General features: G+C 46.2%; 2 protein-coding genes across 2 annotated transcripts in view; one reads left to right on the top strand and one right to left on the bottom strand.

The window, feature by feature from the left end:
- Positions 1-25,042, top strand: part of PSMC5 (proteasome 26S subunit, ATPase 5) — a 203,464-nt gene that overhangs the window by 90,882 nt on the left and 87,540 nt on the right. The gene's annotated exons all lie outside the window — the stretch shown is intronic.
- CRHR1 (corticotropin releasing hormone receptor 1) overlaps positions 1-25,042 on the bottom strand; it is a 60,723-nt gene that overhangs the window by 12,083 nt on the left and 23,598 nt on the right. Inside the window, exons 3-9 of the mRNA XM_056864641.1 lie at positions 16,858-16,977; positions 13,494-13,579; positions 9,123-9,229; positions 8,632-8,752; positions 7,310-7,463; positions 6,460-6,520; positions 3,242-3,314 (exon numbers count right to left, since the gene is read on the bottom strand). Coding sequence (XP_056720619.1) covers positions 3,242-3,314; positions 6,460-6,520; positions 7,310-7,463; positions 8,632-8,752; positions 9,123-9,229; positions 13,494-13,579; positions 16,858-16,977 — 722 coding nt within the window. The remainder of the gene's footprint in view (positions 1-3,241; positions 3,315-6,459; positions 6,521-7,309; positions 7,464-8,631; positions 8,753-9,122; positions 9,230-13,493; positions 13,580-16,857; positions 16,978-25,042) is intronic.

Below are 25,042 nucleotides of genomic sequence, written 5' to 3' on the forward strand. Positions count from 1 at the left end.
ATATCTCAGCAGAGATGCCCTCTTCCGATATAATAGGGACACAGGGCCCCACAGGGCTAACGAGAGACATATTCTAGTTTTCTTAGTCTCTGTCAAAGAATGGGATCAAGTCAGTTTCAGACCGAAAGCTCTTCCAGAGACGGGCTGCTTTTATTTCAGCGTGCAAACTGCACCATGGCACATCAGGATCTCCCCTTCCTCCTCCTATCCTTTGGTCTCCATCCATTCAGATACGGCCCATTCCAAGCACAACTCAGTGATGGGGGTTAAGAAGGCTGAGTCACAGGGCTGTGCAGAGGGGCAGAAATGGCAGCATTATTACGGTCCCGCGTGGCACGGCCTCAAACGACACAATCGCCTCCCGCTTACTCTCCAGGGCTTTGCACTGGACAGGCTTGCAAGAATGGAAGAAGCCAGGGTAATGCCACGGCGGCCACTATCCTCAACAAAGAACATCCACCGCAGGCCTTACTTAGGACGGGCAAGGGTGTGAATTGGACCGATGTTCAGCCAGGATGCATGTGAGAATGGGGCGGGGGGAGAATGTGTGTGTGTGTGTGTGTGGGAGAATGAGTAGGATTGCCAGGTCCCCCATCTCCTCCGGCGGGAGTTTTTGGGGCAGAGCTGACGATCACATCCCTTCCGGTTTACATCCAAAAGTCCACAACGCAACGCAACTCAAAGTGGTAAAAGGCCCATTGCGATGCGGTGCTTCCGAGTATAAATCGGAAGTGACGCAATGGTGTTGGTGCGGCCGCGCCACTCAAAGTGGTAAAAGGCCCATTGCGATGCGGTGCTTCCGGATGTAAATCGGAAGTGACGCAATGGTGTTGGTGCAGCCGCGCGCGCAAGCGATCCCCACTTCCGAGACAGGCAATGGATTGGCGGGCAACTGACTGCCAATCTAAGTGACCTGGCAACCCTAGGAATAAGAAGGAAGGGAAGTAAGTATGATGTGACAAGAGGATGAGCCTTTTGTTTCACTGTATTTTGGGGAGGGGGGAGAGCCAAGTTTGATCAAAACTGTCACATGGGTCTGAGGCTGCCCAAGTTTTGAAGCATCTGTTTGTTAAAATCTCTCGCCCTTCCCCATCCACGATCCTTTTCCCCCTGCTGAAAATGAGCAATGTGGCCCCATTGTTATCCCTCGTTTCCAAAAAGCAATATGTGTGTAAAGTAGGGTTGCCAACCTGCAGGGGGTGGCTGGAGCTCTCCTGGGATTATAATTCATCTCCAGGTGACAGAGATCAGTTTGACTAGAGAAAATGGCTGCTTTGGAAGGTGGACTCTATGGCATTATACCCCCATTGAAGTCCCTCCCCTCCCCAAACCCCACCCTCCTCAGGCTCCACCCCCAAAATTTGCCTCCTGTTTGCACTCTGCAGCTGGTCCAGAGTACCCAGGGCCACTTCTAGGTTTTGAGGCCCCTAGCCTGACAATGTGAAAACAAAATAAAAAGAAGAGTTGGTTTTTATATGCCGAGTTTCTCTACCACTTAAGGAAGAATCAAACCAGCTTACAATCACCTTCCCTTCCCCTCTCCACAACAAACACCCTGGGAGGTAGGTAGGGCTGAGAGAGTTCTGAGAGAACTGTGACTGGCCCAAGGTCACCCAGCTGGCTTCATGGGGAGGAGTGGGAAAGCAAACCCAGTTCACCAGATTAGCGTCTGCCACTCATGTGGAGGAGCGGGGAATCAAACCCAGTTGTCCAGATCAGAGTCCACCGCTCCAAACCAACGCTCTTAACCACTACATCACGGTGGCTCTCACAAAATAAACACTAAAAAAGAAAAGAACAAAGAGTGACAGTTGGTTAAAACAGTGGTGGGCAAACTCATTAGTCAACAGAGCCAAATATCAACAGTACAACGAATGAGATTTCTTTTGAGAGCCAAAACGCCTTTTAACAACCATTCATGCATGGGAGGTTTTGCCTTGGATTTGCCGCTCTCTAGATGCACATTTTCCCCATCTGCATTCTCAAAACTCTGCAGGGGGGGCTTATTGTTGAGTTTTGAGAATCTGGATGGAGAAAATGTGCATCTGAGTGGCAAATCCAAGGCAAAACCTCCCATTCACAAATGGCCAATAACCCCCCATGCAGAGTTTTGAGAATCTGGATGGGGAAAATGTGCATGAATCAAACATGGCTTCCCCCCCCTGGGCCCCGACCTCCTCCTCCTCCTCGCCACCACCTGGGCTCCTTCCTTCCTTCCCTCCCCGGCTGGCGTGCCGTCCTCCCGTCAGCCCGTCTTCAGCGCCTCGGTCTCCTCCGCCAGCCAAAACCAGCGTGAAAAATTCCGCCCACTGATTGGCTGCCGCCGCCCGCCTTGGCGCCGCCGGCCCTCGAGCACCGCGTGCAAAACCCGGCCGCGCTGTGAGGGGAGGGAAAGGGGGGGAGGAGGAGGAGGGCGCTTTCCAGAGCTGCACTCAAGGGCCCAAAGAGCCGTATGCGGCTCGCGAGCCGCGGTTTGCTGACCACTGGGTTAAAAAAACATGACTTTTACCAAATCACATCTCTTCGTTGTTGAAATTGGCAGCTCTAGGCTGAAAGTGTGTGTTACATTTTGGCCAATAGGATGCACATAAAAATACATTGCGAAACTTATTAAATGCCAAAATATTAACAAGTGTCTAAATTTGAGGTCCCCTTTGGGGTTCACTCCCAGGCCAACAAATCTTCCTTCCCCCACCCCAGCTGTGCATTAGAGTGAAAAAGTTGGTCCCCTGTCCTGCCTAGTTTGAAAGAGGAAAAAAGTAGTTCATGCATGCAGTTTTCAAACAGGTAAAACTGTAAAAGGGGACACATGTTGAACACATACACGCACGAACCTGTTTTATACTGAATCAGACAATCAGGGTCGGCATTGCCTACTCTGACTGGCAGCAGCTCCCCAGGGTCTCAAGCAGAGGTCTTTCACGTGACCTACTACCTGGTCGTTTTAACGGGAGATGTCGGGGATTGAACCTGGGACCTTCTGCTTGCCAAGCAGATGCTCTACCACTAAGCCATGGCCACTCCCCATGGTCTGGGGGATCAGAAGGGTAAAGGCAGGCAGGAATCCTGTCATTTCCACAGCTGGGTAGCAGGATGGGTGTAGACAGGTACTACCATCCCTGGATAGACCATCCCTACATGACAAGCTGTATCTGCCACAAAAGGTACCAGAGCCTCTGACTATAAAGACATCCCAAAACTGGTTGTGGGAGGTACAGAAGGGAGGGGTTTCTGCTCTTACCAGCAGCACCAGTATCATGGGACCTTGATAGATGTAGTCAGTATAGATTCCTGGACGTTTCCCAAACCAGCACCTACAAGTTAAAATGCAGGGGGAAAAGATCACAGTGAGGATTTGTCTCTACCCATGGCTGAATCGGAACTTAGGTTCAGCCACCAAATTCATTTCTGGTCCCATTCTCAGACATCAGGTTCAGATTGTTTATTTACGGCCCTTAGTCAGATAAAACCAGAAACATGGACTAAAATATTCTTCCAAACAAAGAATTACAGTCCGAGTCTTATAACACTTAAAAAAAGAAATAACAACCGAGACACTTCTGCCAGTTGGGCTAAGAGACTGTTCTATGGCGTCGAGTTTCTCAGACATATTTTATTGACTGGAATCATTTACTTTAAGTCATGACATCCCCTAACACATAACATGCATGTTCTCGAGGGCAGTGATGATGCAAAGGTCCAGGAGAGAGTGCCTCTGATCATGAGCAGAGAGCTTTCCCTTCACAAACTATTAACTGCAACCCATCTCCTGGTGGTGGAAAGTGCTGTCAAGTCACAACTGACTTATGGCAACCCTGTCGGGTTTTCAAGGCAAGAGACGTTTGGAGGTGGTTTGCCATTGCCTGCCTCTGCGTGGGCTGAGAGAGTTCTGAGAGAACTGTGACTGGACCAGGGTCCCCCAACAGGCTTCATGTGGAGGAGTGGGGCATCAAACCCGGTTCTCCAGATTAGAGTCTTCTGCTCTTAACCATCTCCTAGACTGAAAATAAAAAGGACACCACTGGATGTGCAAAGTATCTTTCCCTTGTCAACTGTAAGATTAGAAGGAAGTGCTTCCACTTTGGAAGCAGGGGCAGTCTTAGTGATTCTGGGCCGGGCCCCCAGAATCACTCAGGCAGGGCAGGGGAGGGCAATGCCCTCAGGGGACCCTCTCTGAGTCTTGGGCAGCAGATGGGGCTAGTGTCGATTCTGTGGAAGCAGGAGATTCGGGGCAGCTGGCTGTAGGGCAGGGGAGGTTCCCAGTGTAGCTTACCTCTAGTAAAGGGTAGGGTTGCCAGGTCCCTCTTCACCACCGGCGGGAGGTTTTTGGGGCAGAGCCTGAGGAGGGTGAGGCTTGGGGAGGGACTTCAATGCCATAGAGTCCAATGGCCAAAGCAGCCATATTTTCCAGGTGAACTGATCTCTATCAGCTGGAGAACAGTTGTAATAGCAGGAGATCTCCTGCTAGTACCTGGAGGTTAGGAAATCAGCACAGGAGCGACACAACAATGTAGTTACAAAATGCAAAAAGATTCTATTGGAAAAGTTACACATAGTAAGCAACAACAATGCAAAAACAATGGGTCTAACAAGATCCTATAATAGTAAAGTCCAATAGTCACTGATGTATGTATTTTCAAGATAGTTCAGCAGAAGAAATATTGTTTTCCAAAGATTCCCCGTGTCATCTTTGGAAAACAATATTTCTTCTGCTGAACTATCTTGAAAATACATACATCAGTGACTATTGGACTTTACTATTATAGATATAGGATCTTGTTAGACCCATTGTTCGTGAATTGTTGTTGCTTACTATGTGTAACTTTTCCAATAGAAGCTTTTTGTATTTTGTTACTACATTGTTGTGTCGCTCCTGTGCTTATTTCCTAATTATATAGTATCAGTACAGTGGTGTCTCTTTTTTCTATTATCTAGTACCTGGAGGTTGGCAACCCTAGTGAAGGGCCTGGAGCAGCTGCCTCAGAAGCCCCATGGGGAAGACTGCCCCTGTTTGTAAGGTGTTACCTAGTGGCAGGGCTGGCTCCTCATTAGGGTTGCCAGGTCCCCCTGGCCACTGGCGCAGGATGAGGGGGTAGGGTTGCCAGATCCAGGTTGGGAAACTCCTGGAGATTTGGAGATGGAGCCTGGGGAGAACAGGGACCTCAGTGGGGTACAATGCCACAGAGTCCACCCTCCAAAGCATCCATTTTCTCCAGGGGAACTGATCTCTGTAGTCTGGAGATGAGCAGTAATTCCAGGGGTCCCCTGGACCCACCTGGAGGCTGGCATCCCTACACCCCATTTTAGAAATTTACCCACTTCCCCATACACAACGTCAATATGCCCACAAGACTGCGGCTGCAGTGAACAAAAGGGAAAAGGTCAACCCCCAGGGAAGAGACCCTCTTAACCTAATAAGGGGTGATTTTTTTTTTTTTTTGCACCTTTAAACCGAGAGAAGAGGGCGGGTCTGGTTTCAGCCAGGACTTAGCATGGAAGTGAAAAACCGCTGCTAACAATGAAGGGCAACGAGGGCTCTCCGAAATCGATCCAGTGTGCCTGCAAGATTAATGACTATAGAAGAGATTCGCCAGGGCCTGGCTAAGCCCTCCATTAGCACATCCCTGGGAAAGTAGGCTCAAGGCCCAGGAGGAAAACATCAGAGGCCCCTCTCATTAAACCCCAGCCTCGCTTCCCTTGGCTGTGCCTCCCAGCGTACTGTTCCATCAGCCCTGCCCGGCATTGGGCTTACTCTGTACTTGAACGCAAAAGAAAAGCCTCACGCCAAGCAAAGTTGGATTTTGCAACTTATTCCCTTTAGCAGATCCAGTGCGGTGTAGTGGTTAAGAGTGGTGGACTCTTTGTCTGGAGAACTGGGTTTATTTCCCCACTCCTCCACATTAAGCCTGGTGGGTGACCTTGGGCAAGTCACCATTCTCTCCAAACTCAGCCTCACCTACCTCACAAGGTACCTGTTGCAGGGGCGGAGGAAGGTGATTGTAAGCCACTTTGAGACTCCTTAAAGGTAGAGAAAAGGAGGGTATAAAAACCAACTCTTCTTCTTTCTCCCCCTGCCAACAATGTGACAAACCTCTTTCCTCTGTGCTGGGAGGGCAGGAGCCTTGCTCTTCTCCTTGTGCAATCCTGAACTCTGCCATAGCCCCACTTGCCAAGCTTTGGGGGTAGGACTGCAGGAGAACAGATTTCAGGGTCTAGTCATCCGAGGAGCAGTTATGACTAGACACCAGCATCAGCTCTGCCCCTTCGCCTTTCTGCCACCCCAATCGGCTCAGTCTGTGCTTGATTAGCAATTAAAGAACGTTTCTTGGATGCCTGAAGAGCATCCTGCCTTCCACCTCCAGATCTTCCCAGAACACCTACTCTGAAGCTACACAGGCCTGCTCTGGAAGTCATTGCCATAGCAGCAGAGAGGTGGGCGGTGGGGTGGGATGGACTTACTTCTCGTTGTCATAGTAGAGCTTCCCGATGGCCCAAGCGATGATGATGGGGAAAGGGATGCCTGTGAACGAAACAGAGATGTAACTCAGTGGCTGTACTGGTGAAAGACCCCATAACAGGAGGGCGGAAGAAGGGGAAAGGGTGTTCAGGTTTGGCTCCCAGCACCTGGCTTCATCTCCATCCCTGAGGTATTTTCAGAATTCAGCCCCCAGATGTGTTTCCCATACAACACATTCATAAAGTAATGGAAGCCTGAGCATGTGCAGAGCGCAGGGCATGATCAGGTCCAGCAGTCTGCTCACACAGTGGCCAACCAGGTGCCTCTAGGAAGCCCCCAAACAAGACGACTGCAGCAGCACCATCCTGCCTGTATTCCAAAGCACCTAATATAACAGGCATGCACCTCTGATCCTGGAGAGAATAGGTATGCAGCATGATTAGTATCCATTTTGACTAGTAGCCATGAACACCCCTCTCCTCCATGAACATGACCCCTCTTAAAGCCTTCCAAGTTGGCAGCCATCACCACATCCTGGGGCAGGGAGTTCCACAATTTAACTATGCATTGTGTGAAGAAAGACTTCCTTTTATTTGTTTCGAATCTCTCACCCTCCAGCTTCAGCATATGACCCCGCGTCCTAGTATTATGAGAGAAGGAGAAAAGCTTCTCCCTGTCCACTTTCTCCATACCATGCATAATTTTATATATACCTCTATCATGTCTCCCCTTAACCGCCTTCTTTCCAAGCTGAACAGCCCTGAACCTTTTAACTGTTCCTCATAGGGCAGTTGCTCTAGCCCCCTGATTGTTTTGGTTGCTCTTTTCTGCATTCCTCTCCTTGGTACTCACCCCAGCCAATACAGATAAACATCCATTTCCGCAGCTTGTCGGTGGAATAGGTAAGGACGATGGCTGTGTGAAGGTAGCAGCCCTCCCCGAACATCCAGAAGAAATTGGTGACATGGAAATAGTTGTAGGCAGCAGTGACGAGCCGACACCAGGGCTACGAAGTGGGAAAGAGGGCGAGTCAGGAGGACAAGTGTCAGGGAAGAAGAAGAGTTGGTTTTTATATGCCGACTTTCTCTACCACTTAAGGAAGAATCAAACCGGCTTACAATCATCTTCCCTCCACCTCCCCACAACAGGCACCCTGTGAAGTGGGTGGGGCTGAGAGAGCTGTGACTAGCCCAAGGTCACCCAGCTGGCTTCATGTGGAGGAGTGGGAAACTAATCCAGTTTGTCAGATTAGCCTCCACCGCTCATGTGGAGGAGTGGGGAATCAAACCCGGTTCTCCAGATCAGAGTCCACCGCTCCAAACCACCGCTCTTAACCACTACACCACGCTGGCTCTCCAGGACACCCAAACGCTAACCACAACCAAGCTGGCTTTAGGTCAAGACTGATCTGCCCCTTCTACACAGGTTTCCTGTGCTTCACTTTCCTACCCACACCTGCAATCTTTTAAAAGTCCAAAAGAAGAAGACGAAGATGCTGCTCCCTCTCTTATAGGTCAAAGCAAATTAATTTGTTTGATAGTTAAATTAAAAATGGATTGGGGCTGCTACCGCATAGTGATGATTCTCCGTGCGGCTCTTGTTATGGCTACAAATACAGAAACGTTTCGAGCGGGAACAGAGCGTCCATGGGCAATAGACTGCTATGGCAAAAGGTCATTATACTGTTATAGTAATCTATCAGTTGCTGAAGAAGTGAGCTGTGGCTCACGAAAGCTCATACCCTGCTAGAAATTTTGTTACTTTAAGGTGTTACTGAACTCTCTTTTCTACTGCTATTGACAGACTATCGCGGCTACCCATCGTGATTGATCAGTTGCTGATTTAAAATAAAGCCCTCTGGGGCTGAGAGAAGGAAAATGCCAGCAATGAGGTCGATGCTTTCAAAAATACATACCTTCCTATCTACACAGCATTCAACGATGCTTTGACTGCGATCTTCCCGAAAAGACTGTAACAAACCAGGTTTGGGAAAGACCACAGCAAAGCAGGGGGAAATTTGTGATCATCGACTTTCTGGATTTCCCCCCTGCTTATGCGATCGTTCCCAAACCCGGTTTGATATTATCTCTCTTTTTTTGGATCTTTAAACTCCCCCAGGCATGGGGACCCAACTAAGGTCCCACAACCACCAGAGCAGGCTCAGGGGAACCTACCACGTTGCTTTCGTGCACATCTGGATTCATCGTGAGCTGCATCACAAACCAGGTGGCGTTCCGCAAAATGAAGGCCGTGATCAGATTCCAATGGATAATATTTCGCAGGCAGCGGATACTCCTGAAAGAGGATACGGACCACTCAGAATGACAGGGTGGAGAGGAACCCATTATGCTCAAACCCTCCCAGCCTAGGGTTGCCAACCTCCAGGTGGCAGCTGGGGAATCTCCCGCTATTACAACTGATCTCCATCCGACAGAGATCAGTTCCCCTGGAGAAAATGGCCACTTTGGCAATTGGATTCTACGGCATTGAAGTCCCTCCCCTCCCTAAACCCCACCCTCTTCAGGCTCTGCCCCAAAAACCTCCCACCGGTGGCGAAGAGGGACCTGGCAACCCTATCCCAGCCTCAAGGCAGGATTCCTCCCACATCCTTTCCTACCCTCTGTGGTTAGGTGATCTTGGGACCCCTCCCTACAGCTTTGCTCACCTCAAGCGCATGAACAGGACAAAAGCCGCTAGCAAGGCTCCCAAGGAGATGCAGTGCCCCAGGTAGTTGATGACAACTGCAACATGATAATGTAGCTTGCTTCTCTTCTGAAAGAGGAAAAGCAGAAAAAGAGATTATGCAGCAGAGGGATGTGTATGGGAAAGGAGCTAAATTCATCACATTTTCAAACCTAGGAGCGTACAGATTGGGTAAAAAAGATTGCCAGTTATTTCATGTCAAAGATGCAGTGCCCTTGTATCAGATTTCTCAAGGCCAAGACAGGTGGTGGAGCCAAGCCAAAACTGTGGGCCTTGGGGCAAAGCCGGGGCGGGGGACGGGACTGGTTGTCAAAGGCAGAGATTCACTGGTGGAACCCAGCAGAATCTAGATCAATGGTCCCCAGCATGGCGCCTGAGGATGCCACAATGCCCAAATTGGCACTTTAGAACACACGAACACATGAAGCTGCCTTCTACTGAACCAGACCCTTGGGTCCATCAAAGTCAGTACTGTCTACTCAGACTGGAGCGGCTCTCCAGGGTCTCAGGCAGAGGTCTTCCACATCACCTGCTTGCCTAGTCCCTTTAACTGGAGATGCTGGGGATTAGACTTGGGACCTTCTGCATGTCAGGCAGATGCTCTACCACTGAGCCACAGCCCCTCCCCTGCTGCTAACTTGCTTCTTCCTCAAAGAGTTAATCCTGATTTTCCATAGGGCTGCCCTATGTAAAGTGCATCACAGTAGTCTAATCTGGGATTTCTTTTTATCCACATAATGGGATGCATAATGGGAAACCCTGTGAGGTTTTCTGGATCTTAATGCCTGAGGATGGACACTTTCAGTACCAGCTAAAATTAAACATGTATGTATGTATGTATGTATGTATGTATGTATGTATGTATGTATGTATGTATTTATTTTGCAATTTCTAACCCCCCCCCCTCCCCAGCCAAAGCCAGGCTCAGGGCGGGTAACATCCTTCAAAACCATACATCAACAACATTAAAATCAATAATGTTTAACAATAAGCCCGACAATTTAAAAACAGTAAAATCCCAAGAGGGTGCCCAATTTCAGTATTATTGACCGAGATGAACAGGCAGGCTGCCCCTTCAGATCCCTACAGCATATAACATAAAGGGAAGGGGGGGGTAGGGAGGCCAGCAAATATAATTGCTACCACGAACTTCTACCCTGGGTTTCGATGAGGAGACATGGCTGCATGTCGGCCACATTACATTCACCGTATGAAATGTGGGTAGGCCGGAATTAGGGTTGCCAGGTCCCTCTTCGCCACCGGCGGGGCAGAGGGCGGGGTTTGGGGAGGGGAAGGACTTCAATGCCATGGAGTCCAATTGCCAAAGCGGCCCTTTTCTCCAGGCGAACTGATCTCTATCGGCTGGAGATCAGTTGTAATAGCGGGAGATCTCCAGCTACTACCTGGCGGTTGGCAACCCTAGCCGGAATACACTGGGAGTCCTGGTGACACAACGAGAGTGATGCTTCCAGGAATGCGTTTGTGGTGCACAGTGCCGACCACCAAGCAGGGGTAGACTGGCCATTAAGGCCACCGGGCAAAGTCCCAATGGGATAGTGGCTTACGGGGCCGCTGGTCCCCAGCAGGAATAACCCAGCCCCAAGTTAAGGGTGGCTCTTGTCCTGTGTGGGGCAGGCAACAGGGGCTGGGAGCCATCGTCTCTTGCCCCAGGCTGGGTGGGGAAGAAAGGGCACAGCTCCCCATGGCAAAGGAGACGCCTGGCCAAGTCTCACGGGGTTGGCAGGGCCCTGCCTCCCTCCTTTGGAGGGGCCCCTTGTTTCCTCCCAGCCGATCCACCAAGCACTGTGTAGAAGTCTGGGCTTATCTGTAGACCCTGCTGTGCTCCAGGGTCATACAATTATAAGAAGTACCTCTCCCAGGCCTGTAGGGTTGCCAACCTCCAGGTGGTTTTTGAAATCAAAATAAGAAAACTCGTGCTGTCAATGGACAGTATTACAAAACTATCAGCACATATTGAACTTTATGTATGGGAAACATTGTGTGTTGTTCGTCGCGCATAAACAACACACAATGTTTCCCATACATAAACAACTGGCATTATATATTGCATGAGCAATTGGAGATTGTATGTTATATGTCTATAGAATATAACTGCATTGAAAAGCATTTGTCTTGGTCATACGTGCTGATAGTTTTGTAATAACCTCCAGGAAGTGGCTGGAGATCTCCTGCTATTACAGCTGATCTCCAGCCGATAGAAATCAGGAATGAAATACATCCTTACAGATGCAGAAGTTGGAGGCTGTGTAGGAAAGATCCGCTTTCAGCCCTCCGAGGTTTTAAGGTGCCGCAGTCCTCTTGCAAAGGGGGCGGCTCTTCCTCTCCCCCATTAATTGCTAATTCACAATTGCTGCATGCGAGCTTCACAGCAAGGCAATTGGCTAATTTAATTAGCCAGCCCTTCTCTCCTGTGACTTCGACCCGAGTCTCCCCTCCCTCCTTCCTGCCCCCAGGGACAACCAAACTTAATTGCCACTGCGGATATATCATGTTTCCAGGAACCTTTGCTAAATTCTAATTAAGTGTCAGCCTTCTGGGATTTTCCAGATAATGGCTACACAATAAGAACTCGTTGCACTCCCCTCCCTCCCACACTCTGCGCCGCACACGGGCTGCAAAGTCGGAAGATGCCTCCACCAGTCACTAGCTGCTATCGCAATGACAATCAAACCAGAGTAAATTCCCTAGTGCCTTAAATCAAACCTGGGTTAAAAAGTGGGACAGACCAGAGAGAAGAGGTCCAAATAAGATGAAAACTGGGGTTTAGGATTGCTGAGGCCAGTTTTCCTCTGGCATGACTGGTTTTTCCCTTCTTCTGGCTAGATGCCAGATGTGACCCCCCAATACGTGAGTGAAAAGAAGAGAGGGGGCCAGGTTGTATAACGGTTTTTTTTACCTTTTATAGCAAAGGGTTGTGTTGTGCTGCGCCTTTAAGACCTCTGTAGCACTTAGACTTGCAGCCAAATCTAACTTCCATTTTCTTCCCAAGCTTTTCTGGCTTCAAAAGCAGCTTCTCTAAACACCGCAGCTACCTTTGGCTGCATTTTCTGCTTCTCTTTCCCTTCTGTAGGGCAGTAGGTCATAGCTGGGACCCAAATGGCAGAAATTAGGGGGACTTAAATGAATTAATATTTTCTAGTGGTTCTGTCCCCGGGCCCATGGGTCTGCCCTTTAACTCCACAGGTTTCACCTCTGGGTGGGTGAATCCTGGGCAAGGCTCTGTCTATAGCAGGAGCCTGCCACTTGCCCGATTTCTACCTTTCAAGAACTGGCAACTCTGTCTGGGATAGAAATGGCCTATCGTGAGAAAAGATGAGGCAGCAGTTTTCAGGTAGAGAAGACAAACAGGTCTGACCCATACAGCAGAATCCACTGAGAAAGTCTCCTCTACAAACCTCACTGAAGTGACCCCTTTTAGGTCATTCTGATGCTGGTGTGAGCCAGTGTGGTGTAGTGGTTAGAGGATCATGGAGACACAAACACAGCAGTGTAGCTCAAGTTGGTGACCCGGACCACTCACTCTCTGTTAGCCTAACCCACTTCACAGGGCTGTTGTGAGAATTAAATGCATTGTGGAGAACTATTTGAGCTCACTGGCGGAAGGGTGTGGTAAGAATACATGGACAGAGAGTTCCATGGGGTTGAAAGGCAAGTCATATAAAACATATCAACAATATAATTAAACAGAGAACTATCATTATGTAGTGGTTGGGATAGGACCTGGAAAACCCAGGGCTGAATTCCCATTCTGCAATGGAAGCATGCTGGGTGACCTTGGGCCAGACATACTCTCAGCCTAACCTACCACACAGGGGTGTTATTGTGAGGAGGAGAGAATGAGGTTAGATGGCCATCTGTCAGCAATGCTGATTCTGTGACCTTAGGCAGATGATGAGAGGGAGGGCATCTTGGCCATCTTCTGGTCACTAGGGGTGTGGAGGGGGGAGGTAGTTGTGAATTTCCTGCATTGTGCAGGGGGTTGGACTTGATGGCCCTGGTGGTCCCTTCCAACTCTATGATTCTGTGATTCTATGTTGTAAGCTGCTTTGGTTTGCCACTGGGGAGCAAAGCAAAGTACAAATATATAAATAAATGCCTACAAAGATCTGTGATAAAAAATTTGTAGAATGCTTTGGGAGAAACAAGGGCAGTGAAAGCAGTTTCAATTTGCAGTGCAGACACGGGCCTTTATAGAGAGGACGTCAGGCCCACTTTCCAACCTCTCCATCTGATTGGATATCAGTGTCGTTTCTTCTAATCCACATGTAGAGAAATACATGCTTAAACTTGACATGTAGGAGAGAGTTCATACCTCCTCGTTGAGAATCTCCTGACACTGGGAGTAATTCACGCGGGTTGCCCAGCTCCCGTTTGCAAAGCACTCTCTGTAAACGTTGTCTGGAAAAGAAAGGTGTGGGGAGAGATTTAGCAGTGCTGGCAGCAAGGAGATCCAAAGGGTTCAAAGCTCTGCTAGTCATAGAATCAGAGAATCTTAGAGTTGGAAGGGGCCATACAGGCCATCTAGCCCACCCCCCAGCTCAATGCAGGATCAGACCATTATAAATCTAAATGGTGATTGTAAACTGGTTTGATTCTTTCTTAAGTAGTAGAGAAAGTTGGCATATAAAAACCAGCTCTTCTTCTTCCCCCACCCAAAAAAATTATTTCACCAGGAAAGGTGTCGGTGGACACCTTGTTGGGAACCCCTGTACCAGACGTTTCAGAAAGGTTTGAGGGGAGGGGTGGCAGCAGTTAAGATTCTTCTCCAGCTGCAGTGGTACTTTTATTATCTCCAGATTATTTCCTGCTCTGCCTGGCAGCCTGATTTTAATCCTCATTTGCATCTGCACATGGAAAGAGTGAGTTTGGAAATAGAATAAAGATTGCAACAGATTTCCCCCCAGGCCAAGAGCACAGCAGGACCCTGCTGAACTACATAAGAAAGAGGCCTGGGGTCCCTAGCAGGGGTATGCTTTCCTCTGTTTTCTCTTCAGCGAGGGCTTGTCAGGATAAGGTTACCTGCGTTAACATCTAATGTGTAGTGTGGTTCAACCAAAAAGCAGTAAGAATTGACAGCTGTTTTGTGCCACTTATATAGCGCAAATAATCCATCCATAGCCACAAAATCTGGCCCTGGGGAAAAATAAATCCCATTTCGGGCAGCCTTACCAAAGTCTTGCTGACTAAGAGCAGCAGGAGAAATAGGCAAAATGACATTTGACACCATTAAATGCAATGTTCCGAAATCACGGCCGTCAGAGGCTTCTAAAATAATATTGTAAACTTCCCCCTCAGAATATTCCCGTCTTTGCCCAGGTGTAGTAATTCATAACTCTTTGTGATTGGCAACAATCACCACATTTAAGTACAAAAAATAGCCCTTTCTGCACTAACATCTGCCTGGCTCAGAACAAAAGAGGAGAGTGGGAAGTTTCCCCTTCTTCATCTCACGTAAGTGCCAATTTTAAGCAAAATGTTCTGTTGAGAAAAAAAATACCCGAAGATACTAAAGAAGACATGTGAACTCCGGACCACAATACACGTGCCGTATAACACACTGCTGGCGTTTTATTTTTTCCCTGCAAGAGACTCACAAACCTATCTGCCTATGGAATATGCTGTTGTGGATTTAGCTGTATAAAGTGAAAATCAATACACTTCATGGAGATACGTATGAATAGGGATGCCAGGTGCCGGGTGGTGGCGGGTAAAACCCCACCAGTCCACCGGGTTGCCCGCCGGCCAGCTGAGGGCCGGCAGGCGCACGCACGCTCTGCACGCGTCACTTCCGGGTCTACCCACTCTGGCAACCTCGGCTGAAACTGTATGGAAACCACAGAGTTTCTGCTGGGATCGCTAGAGCGTCTGGTAGACCCAAAAGTGACGTAGGCGCGTTGCACGGTGTGTGTGCGTGTGCTGCCCCAGGAGCCCGTGCCCGCCATGCACATCCGCCATGGCCCTGCAAAGCTCCCGCCAGTGGAGCTGCGGGGCCTGGCAAGCCTACGTATGAACCTCAGAAGACCTCTGCCCACAAAAGCATGCATCACACTGCATTTACTAGTCTCTAAGGTGCCCTGACCTGGATAGCCCCGGGCTAGCCTGGTCTTGTCACATCTCAGAAGCAGGGTCGGCCCTGGTGAGTATTTGGATGGGTGTACTAGGGTCGTGATGCAGAGGCAGGCAATGGCAAACCACCTCGCCTTGAAAACCCTACGGAGTCGCCATAAATCAGATGTGACTTCACGGCACACAAAAATATAATGAAATACCCAAAAGGTCAAGAAAAAATAAACACCCAAGGCCAAAGGTTATACACTCTAAAAATTATGTAAGTACAACATATCTATTTATTTCAGGAGAAAATCTAATACCACATATAACACATTTAGGGCCGGCAAAAGCCTATCAAAAGCCTATCAAAAGCCTTTTGGGGGAATGGGAGGCGTGGAGAATTTATTATGAAAATCAATTTTTGATGGGACCATTTAAAGGATATTCTTTGATTTAATCTCTCATATATACTCTGTATCACGATTAAATTAAGGTATTGAATGAATAATATTAGATAAGATAAGATAAATATATACTCATTAATTAATATGGGGATTAGCTCAATCAGCAAAAGTATATACACTTTATTTGTAGATGGAAGAGAGTGAGGGGGAAGTCACTATATGTTTATTATAGATTTCTTATTACTTTTATTAACTTTTAGTGTTAAATGTTGATGTTTACATAAATGTATTAAATGAAGGAAAATAATAAAAAAATTATATATAAAAAAAGTCTATCAAAAAGCCCACTTTATTCCCCGTTTCACCCAGGATCAAACTTACCCGGGCTGGGATTGGGGAACTGTATGCATCACCTTGAAAAGCAGGGACGAAACTGTGCCAATCCATCCATGTAAACAGAAAGTGCGGGAGACATGAAGTTCCTGTTTAGTTTGACACACACCCCACGCCCCTGGTGATTGGTTGTTTCAAATTGACCAATGAGGGCCTTCCCTGCCCCGGGAAACAACCAATCACCGGGGGCGGGGGTGTTGCAAGCTAAACAGGAACTGTGCATGTCTCCCACACTTTCTGTTTACATGGGTGGATTTTTCACACAGTTTCGTCCCTGCCTTTCAAGGGTCAATTTGATCCTGGCTGAAACGGGGAATAAAGTGCGTTTCAGAGCAAAACTTACCGCATTAATAAATCAAAAAGAAAATGCTGAATATGTGGGAGAATGGGAGGCATGGACAACATACTGTGTAAATGAACTTAATTTGGGAAACATAAAGGGATATGTTTTGATTTAATTCAAATTCCTTGAAGTAATCAAGATACTAACGTTAAAGAGTAGAGTTTAAGATAATGATAATGGTGATTATTATTACAATGAATTAGACATTAAATACAAAGAGAAATAAGAATATCACATGGACAGAGGGGGGGTTGAGGGGAAGTCAACGATATATATATTTGTTTAATGATAAGATAGAAATTGTTTATAGTAGATACTATATGAATGGAATGATATAATAGAATGTGAATTAGTTTGAAAAATAATAATAATTTTTTTAAAAAAATAAAGTGCGTTTCAGGAACCATGCTTTTTTTGGCCAAGGAGATCCTTTCCTACCAGTTTCACTGCAGGAGTTATGCCCGTCAAGCCTTTGCCCAACTTACTTGTGGTGTTGTATCTCACGCCGAAGAAGAACTCAGGACACGGGTGGGCCACCAGCTGTCCTGCAGCACTACGAGGCCAACATGTTCCGATCAGGTCCACTAAGGCATTGCAGTGGGGACCTGTGGGGAGGGATGGAGAGAAGAATGAGCATAACGTACAGTTATTGCCAGCATCGATCTTGCTACGTCCATAGAATCCGGAGAGCCAGAAGGCTGGAACAAACAGAACGTGGTTAAATATTCCAATGCCTGACAAAAGGAGTCCACCTTCCAAAGTGGCCATTTTCTCCAGGTGATTTGACCTCTGTTACCTGGAGATAAGTTATAATAGTGGGAGACCTCCAGCCACCACCTGGAGGATGGCAACCCTAGTATAAGGCCACTTCATAAGAACATAAGAAAAGCTTTGCTGGATCAGACCAAGGCCCATCAAGTCCAGCCACCTGTTCACACAGTGGCCAACCAGGTGCCTCTAGGAAGCCCACAAACAAGATGACTGCAGCAGAATTCTGCTTGTGTTCCACAGCACCTAATATAATGGGCATGCTCCTCTGAAAATGTAGAGCAAAGCTTCTTAAACGGTGGGCATGACCCCATATGGGGTCACGTAACTGAATGTGGGGGTCGCAAAAAATTTGGCAACAGTAAATGGTAAAATTATATGTATACCAAATAATTGTTTTAAAATAAATTTCTTTATGATGTATTACTGATTATCAGTAAATGTTTGATTTGTATGCCTATTTTATATACCTATGTACCCGGAGTAGCGTAAAAATTACTCAGACGGAAAGGGGTCGCGAATGGAAAAAGTTTAAGAAGCCCTGATGTAGAGAATAGGTATGCATGTATGTTTGTATGTTCACTTCATATGTTCACATATAACAGATTTTGGTGTCATTGGTATACACTGGAGCATAGGGCTGTGTGCTTTTGATATCTTCCAAACTAATGATTTCTATTAATTCTTTTTTTTTATTTTTTATTTATTTTTTCCAGAAATATTAAACACATACTTTAACAAATAAAAATAAACAGTAAATACCAAAACAGATAGAAAACATTTGCCTAAATTATTACATACAGTTAAAAGTTGACTTCCCCTACACCTTCTTCCATCCTAAAATAAATTTGTATATTCTTTTGCATTGAATTTCTAATCCTAATATTTCTTATCATTATTTATCTATCCCTTACTATAACAAAAAGAAAAAGAAAAAAGAGAAATAAGAGAAAAGGGTTAATAATTGAGTCTATCTTATAATATAGTGAAATCAAAAGAGAAAGAAAGACAATAATAATAATAGGATTAGTAAAACATAGTGACATTTGATTACTTCAAAAAAAATTTTTTAATTTGTTTTAACTTCTCCATTCCTCCCTAACACCAATTCAATAAATCCTTACTAGTAAATTATTAACAAATAAATTCCATAGCCATTTAAAACCTTTCCTTTTAACCAATTCCATTTATTGATCTTCACCACAAGAGACATTGGATTCATTTAGGTTAATCCCTTTATCCGAGTTTTCCAGCGCTTTCTTCTTTTCATCATTATCATTAAGCACCGAAGAGGATCCTTAAAATTTTTTTGTAGGCTCTCTTCTACAGATGAATGGTCTTCACAGCAGATCTTAGTTGCAATGTCTTCCATATCCAATTCAAAGAGGGAGATCCCAGCAATTCGAATTTTCCTGTCCAAATAGGTATTAAACTGTTCATCAAACAAATTGAAGAGATCACTCACATTCAGCTCCACTGGTATCAGCAAAACTGTTGCAGTTTGGTTCATTGTCTGTTCTTCCTCTTCCTCTTCAACTAGAGAGCCCTCTAGTATTACAGTAAATAGAGATGCATCTTCAGGATCTTCTATTGATTCATTCCTTGTTTGAATCACTGACTGGGTGGAGACATTGGACGTGGTCATCATCTGCTCCAGCTGTGCTGACATCTGTTTTAGTTGATTTAACAACCGTTCATGTTGCTTTGCAGTTGTCTCATTCTGTGCATTGATCATATCCTGAATTAACTTTTCCATTGTAACTTCTTGCCAAAACGCCCTTCTTAACACCGATTTTGGCAGATCCAAGATCCAAGATGTTAATGAGTGTGGGTAGATTAGTGATCTTTGTTAAGCATAATCGCTGCGAATTGTTTGCAAATAGTTCATAATTTGAAGTAGAAATTGAAGTTTAAAATTTTAAAAAACCAACAAGTTTTTTACAGACGCTCTAGGTCGGCAGTAAACAGGAAGTAGGAAGTTGACCGGAAACAGTATAGCCACGGACTTTCCGACGTCCCCTTTTTGTAGTTTTTCAAAGACAAACCTTTAGATGGTGCACCGAGGGGATGCCTTTCAGTCCTGCACACTTATTTCACTTCCCTTCTCCCCGCAGTCGGCAGGCATGCTTCTGCAGATCACAGCAATTCCTAGATGTCTTCTGGTTCTTAAAAATGAAACTTAAGGACATGGATGGAGGACCTTCCCAGCCGGGAAAAGGTAGTGTGACCAAGGAGAGGGAGGGTTTTAGTTCTCCTTTCCCCTCAAACGTCATAAGATCTAATTGGTCCCTTTCACATCAATCAGGAAGTTTGATTGTTTTGTCTACCCACAGATCAACTTGATAGAGTCCTTGCCACTTTATCTGATGATTTATCTTAGCGAAAAAGGCTTTATACGATGAGAGGGAGGGGTGTGGAGTTCCCAGTAGTTGCTGTCAGCCCGGTTAACTTTCTGTACCCGGTAAGATCAAAAGAATTCTTGTGCTCACTTAGACTTTGGAGAGTGAGGTATTTTTTCATTAAATATTTCTTAAGTTGATAATAGGTGCTGGAGGTCCCGGCCAGTAGCCAAAGAAAACGCTCATGGCGATGTCTTCTCCCCTCAATGCCAAGCAGGATTGCGTCCACACCTCCAACTTAAAAAAGCTCCCTTGGAGAGTATGGGAGTCACACTGCTATCTTCAGGCTGCAGAGGAATTCCTGCATCCCAGTCCACTTTTTAGGACCGGGTTGGCGTGCTAAAAGCACACCAATTTAGAGCGTATCTTGGATTCTCCTAGGAGCTCTCCTAGGAGACTGGTGCCGGGATCAGCTCAGTCACCGGAAGTCGTCGATTTCTATTAATTCTTTACTACATAGTTTATGTTCCTAAAAAAAAAAAAACCTCCGAAGAAACCCTTGTCCAATTTGATATTGGGGACCATACGGCTCACAATATTTGCAGAACGCACCCGGGCCTATCGTTCAATGGTGCCGCTTCAGGGTTCCTTCCCTCCCTCTGGAATGCTGAACCTAATTAGCCTCTGGCCTCTGTTATTAAGTGAATCATTTCTGAAGGCTTCTGGAATTAGCTTCTGCAAATTACTTACCACCAAGCTGCAAGCAGCAGCGTCTCCACCAGGCCCCAAAACAGGCAGTTCTAACCCCCCCCAAAAAAAACCTATCGTATCCATCGCAGAGAAAATTGCATCTCTGATTTTCAGCCCAAGAGGAGCCGTTCGCTCCCTTTCAAGGTGGGGATTCAAAGCCTTCCATTTGTATCTTCATTTGGAAATGTGTTTATCACCCAGACTCTCTCGGCAGCCGTACAAACACAGTGATACGGGTTGAGTGTCCCTCATTCGGAAATCCGATATCCAAAATACTCCAGAATCCAAAACTTTTTTAGCGCCCAAAAAGGGGAATAAAATGGTTCGTGTGCAGGCTGATCATGCCAACTGCAGGTTCCACAGCATGCCCCACATGCACAACATTATTAAAAATATTATATATAATGACCTTCAGGCTATGTTTATAAGGTGTATATAAAACATAGATGAATTTCGTGATTTGACTTGGGTCCCTTCCCCAAGATATCTCATTATGTTATTCCAAAATCCAAAATATTCCAAAATCTGAAAAAATCCGAAACACTTCTGGTCCCAAGCATTTTGTATAAGGGATACTCAACCTGTAAAAGTCTGCTACCCCGCCCACCACAGCCTGCGGATAGCATTCTATACAGAGAGCAGAAGACTCTGGAGCAAGAATTAATTGGGAAGAGCAAATTCTAACTCTCGCTTTACTTGCAAAGATTTCAGATATATATTCTCTTAATTGGAAAGAGGGGGAATGTCACGCTAATACCAAGCAGGGGTTACTTATTTAGGGCATTTCTATGCCAGCTCTCTAAAGTCCCGGTCCAGGAAGTTTACAGGTACAGACAAACCATAACATTGTAGCATCATCTTAATTGTTGTTACATTGGGTTGGATCCAGCCAGCTTTTTCGCTCAATTTCACCCAATCCCTCTTCTTATTACAGCCCTTGTCCCCTACGGCTTTCGTACACAGAAGGTCCCACAATGATGATGAAGAAGAAGAGTTGGTTTTTATATGCCGTCTTTCTCTACCACTTAAGGAAGAATCAAACCGGTTTACAATCTCCTTCCCCCTCCCCACAACAGGCACCCTGTGAGGTAGTGGGGCTGAGAGAGCTCTAAGAGAACTGTGACTAGCCCAAAGTCACCCAGCTGGCTTCCTGTGTAGGAGTTAGGGTTGCCAGGTCCCCCTTTGCCACTGGCAGGAGGTTTTTGGGGCGGAGCCTGAGGAGGGCGGGGTTTGGAGAGAGGAGGGACTTCAGTGCCATAGAGTCCAGCTGCCAAAGCGGCCATTTTCTCCAGGGGAACTGATCTCTGTCGGATGGAGATCAGTTGTAATAGCGGGAGATTCCCCAGCTGCCACCTGGAGGTTGGCAACCCTAGGCTGGGAGGGGTTGAGCATAATGGGTTCCTTTCCACCCTGTCATCCTGAGTAATCCGTATCCTCTTTCAGGAGTATCCGCTGCCTGATCTCCAACCACCCTAGTAGGAGTGGGGAAACAAATCCAATTCACCAAATTAGCCTCCGCCGCTCATGTGGAGGAGTGAGGAATCAAAACTGGTTCTCCAGATCAGAGTCCACCGCTCCAAACCACCGCTCTTAACCACTACACCACGCCAGCTCTCTGAATGATCTCCTCCACAGCCTTTTTGGATGATTAGTGGGGCCCCCTCCTTCCTTTTTCACCAGCAGAAAAGCTTGGTTGGATCCAACCCACTAAATTCGTAGAGGAAAAAGGTCCAGCATAAGCAGAGAAGACTTCCAGCCATTAACCCCGTGCTCTGGCACTGCTCCTACAGTTCCTCTGGATAGGGGTCATCAGCCAGAGTGACCCAGGGATATTTGAGTAGAATTCAATCATAGCGTTGGATTAAACCTTTTGGACCTCCAAGTGATGTCTTTCTATTTCAGGCCCCTGAGAATTTCCCATCCCGTTTCTTCCAAAGTCAGACCACAGCAAGGAGGGCAGAAGAGGATACAGTTTAATCAGTCTGACAGACTCACTTAATATATATATATATAGAATTAAGAGCACGATTGGAAAGCGACTAAACCCTTTCTGATATGGATCCTGCCTACGTCCAACCTGCTCTTGAAAAAGATAGTTAAATATATATTTAACTATATATTAATATTTAATATATATTTAACTATCTTTTTCAAGAGCAGGTTGGACGTAGGCAGGATCCATATCAGAAAGGGTTTATTCGCTTTCCAATCGTGCTCTTAATTCAATATCTGTGCTTGGAATTGGCAACAGAAGGCAGGCACCGCTATTTCGGAACCTTCTTTTTCTAACTTCTGGAACTGAGTATCCGTGACAAGCCAATTGGCAGAGGGTGTTATTTTCATTTGGTTTCGAATCTGCCACTCTGTCTAGGCTCTGAGTACAGACATGTCTTTGAAAGAATCCCTATACAAAAGGAATATACAGGTTGAGCAGGGGGCAGGAGTGGCTAAGCAGGAACATACAAAGATGACCCTCACCATTAGTTCTCATAGGCCAGTGGTGTCTACTTCAGCAGGAAGCAGTCCTCTGAGATTCAGAGTTGCCAACACTTGTTTGGGAAATTCCTGGAGATTTGAGGGTGGTCCCTGGGGAGTAGAGCTGTCAAAACTGGGTTGGGAAATTCCTGAAGATTTCGGGGTGAAGCCAAGGGAGGGTGGGATTTGGGAATGGGAGGGACCTCAGAGGGGTATACCCTAGAGTCCATCTTCCAAAGAAGCCATTTTCTCCAGGGGGAATTGATCTCTGTTGTCTGGAGATCCAGAACTCCAGGCCTCACCTTGAGGCTGGTAACTCTACCAAGACCTAACCCAAGAACTCTTTCTTAGGCATACTATTTTTGTAATATTGAACTTGGGACCTCCTGCATTACACATAGGGTTGCCAACCTCCAGGTACTAGCTGGAGATCTGCTATTACAACTGATCTCCAGCCGACACAGATCAGTTCACCTGGAGAAAACGGCTGCTTTGGCCATTGGACTCTATGGCATTGAAGTCCCTCCCCTCCCCAAACCCTGCCCTCCTCAGGCTCCACCCCAAAAACCTCCCGCTGGTGGTGAAGAAGGGCCCGGCAACCCTAATTATACATCACGGGTTCTACTCTTGAGCGGCTGCTTCTTCTCTACAGAGCAATATCAGCCGTGTTCCCCCGCCCCTTCCCAGATCAGCAGTTGTTGATCACTTTCCACACAATTTCTTGACTTGGGAGAAAAACCTGGCTTTGGTTCTCACCCTGACAGGTAGATGCAATTCATATTTGAGATATTTAACTGCTCATTATCCCCTGTCAAGCACCAATTTACACGGAAACCTACAGGGAAAACCACTGTGCAGAAGGCGTGAAACAGAATTATTCAAAAGGGCATTTTTATGAAGGGAATAAGGTTGAGTTAATGTCAGTGGCATTTCAGGCAGTCTTTGTTTATATCATGTAGCGCTTATTGAATTGCCTTTTAAAGTTTTGCAATCCGGTTTTATTTAATAAAATGTGTCTGTTGTAACTTGTTTTTCACTGCTTTGTTCCCCAGCCTGGCAACTCCTGCTTTGCTATCTGTGTATTAGTGCAACGTTGACAAGTTCGTTGACAATTACGGTGTTCTTACCGCATTGTTTTGAGCTGTCACCTCTTGAATAAATAAAAGAATCTGCCCTGTGCCTCTGCAAGAACGGCAGTCAATAAAAGAAACAAATACACCGAAAGACAAACTGTGTGGATCTTCTAATTAGATATATAAGACTCAAGCGGATTATCGGATGTTGAAAACCCCGAAAAACAGAAGAACAGCATATAAATATTTACTATACAAAAATGGGTTGTACCAGCCAATTGTGAAAGCACCACTTGTTTGTATAAGGAAGTTTGATTATGTATTCTTTATTTAACTGGAAGGTTATTTCCCCCCCTTTGTTTCATGAATGAGACCCTGAAGGCAGCTCACAGAATTATGCACAACATCACGGGTTAAGAATTTAGCTAAAACAATAACTGGAGAAACTATGATAATGAGTTTTGTATCTCTTTGTTTTTGTTTTCTAAAAAATGATTTTCTGTGTTTTTTCCCCCCTTTCCTCCTTATTATTAATACTATATGATTATTGCTTATCGAAATGCATTAAATAAGGGGAAAGTAATTAATATCACAATGACTTATAACAATTAGAAATTATGAATACAAAGGAGATTTTAGATATTGTAGGGAGGGAGGAAGACGGTGGGGAAGTCAATATTCAATTACCGTATATGTAATATTGAAGACACACACCTTTAATTTTTTATATTGATATATATAAGATGTATTGTCAAAGGATATGCAGACAATTATTGAAAAACAAACACACACACACACACACACACACACACACACATATAAATATATATATAAAAGAATTTAGCTAAAACCAGTAAAACAACTACACTGACAGCGCATTCCTGAGGTTTCTGGCTGAAACCTCTTAGGAGGCGGCATGACCTCGCCACCAGCGTAAGTGCGTGTAATCACGGATTTGCACGCACTTACGCTGGCGGCAAGGCCAGTCCTGCCGGTGGCAGAGTGCCGCGGGACCGTGCCTTGCCCCTCCGCCAGTGAGACCTCCGTGGCACAGGCCACGGCGTAGAGTGGCCGCACCAGCACAGGGGGGCGTTCCGGGGGTGGGCCAGGGGGAGCAGCCACCGGTTAGGCAGCTTCCCATCCCAGTTTGGCGCAGTACCAGGGCTGACTCTACTTAGCCTCCGAGCTCTGACAAGATTAGGCTGGCCTGGGCCATTCAGGTCAAGGCAGTGGGCCTTTATTTGCCATCAAGTCACAGCTGACTT

This window comes from Euleptes europaea, chromosome 18 (assembly GCF_029931775.1).
Source record: "Euleptes europaea isolate rEulEur1 chromosome 18, rEulEur1.hap1, whole genome shotgun sequence".
Classification (NCBI taxonomy): domain Eukaryota; kingdom Metazoa; phylum Chordata; class Lepidosauria; order Squamata; family Sphaerodactylidae; genus Euleptes; species Euleptes europaea.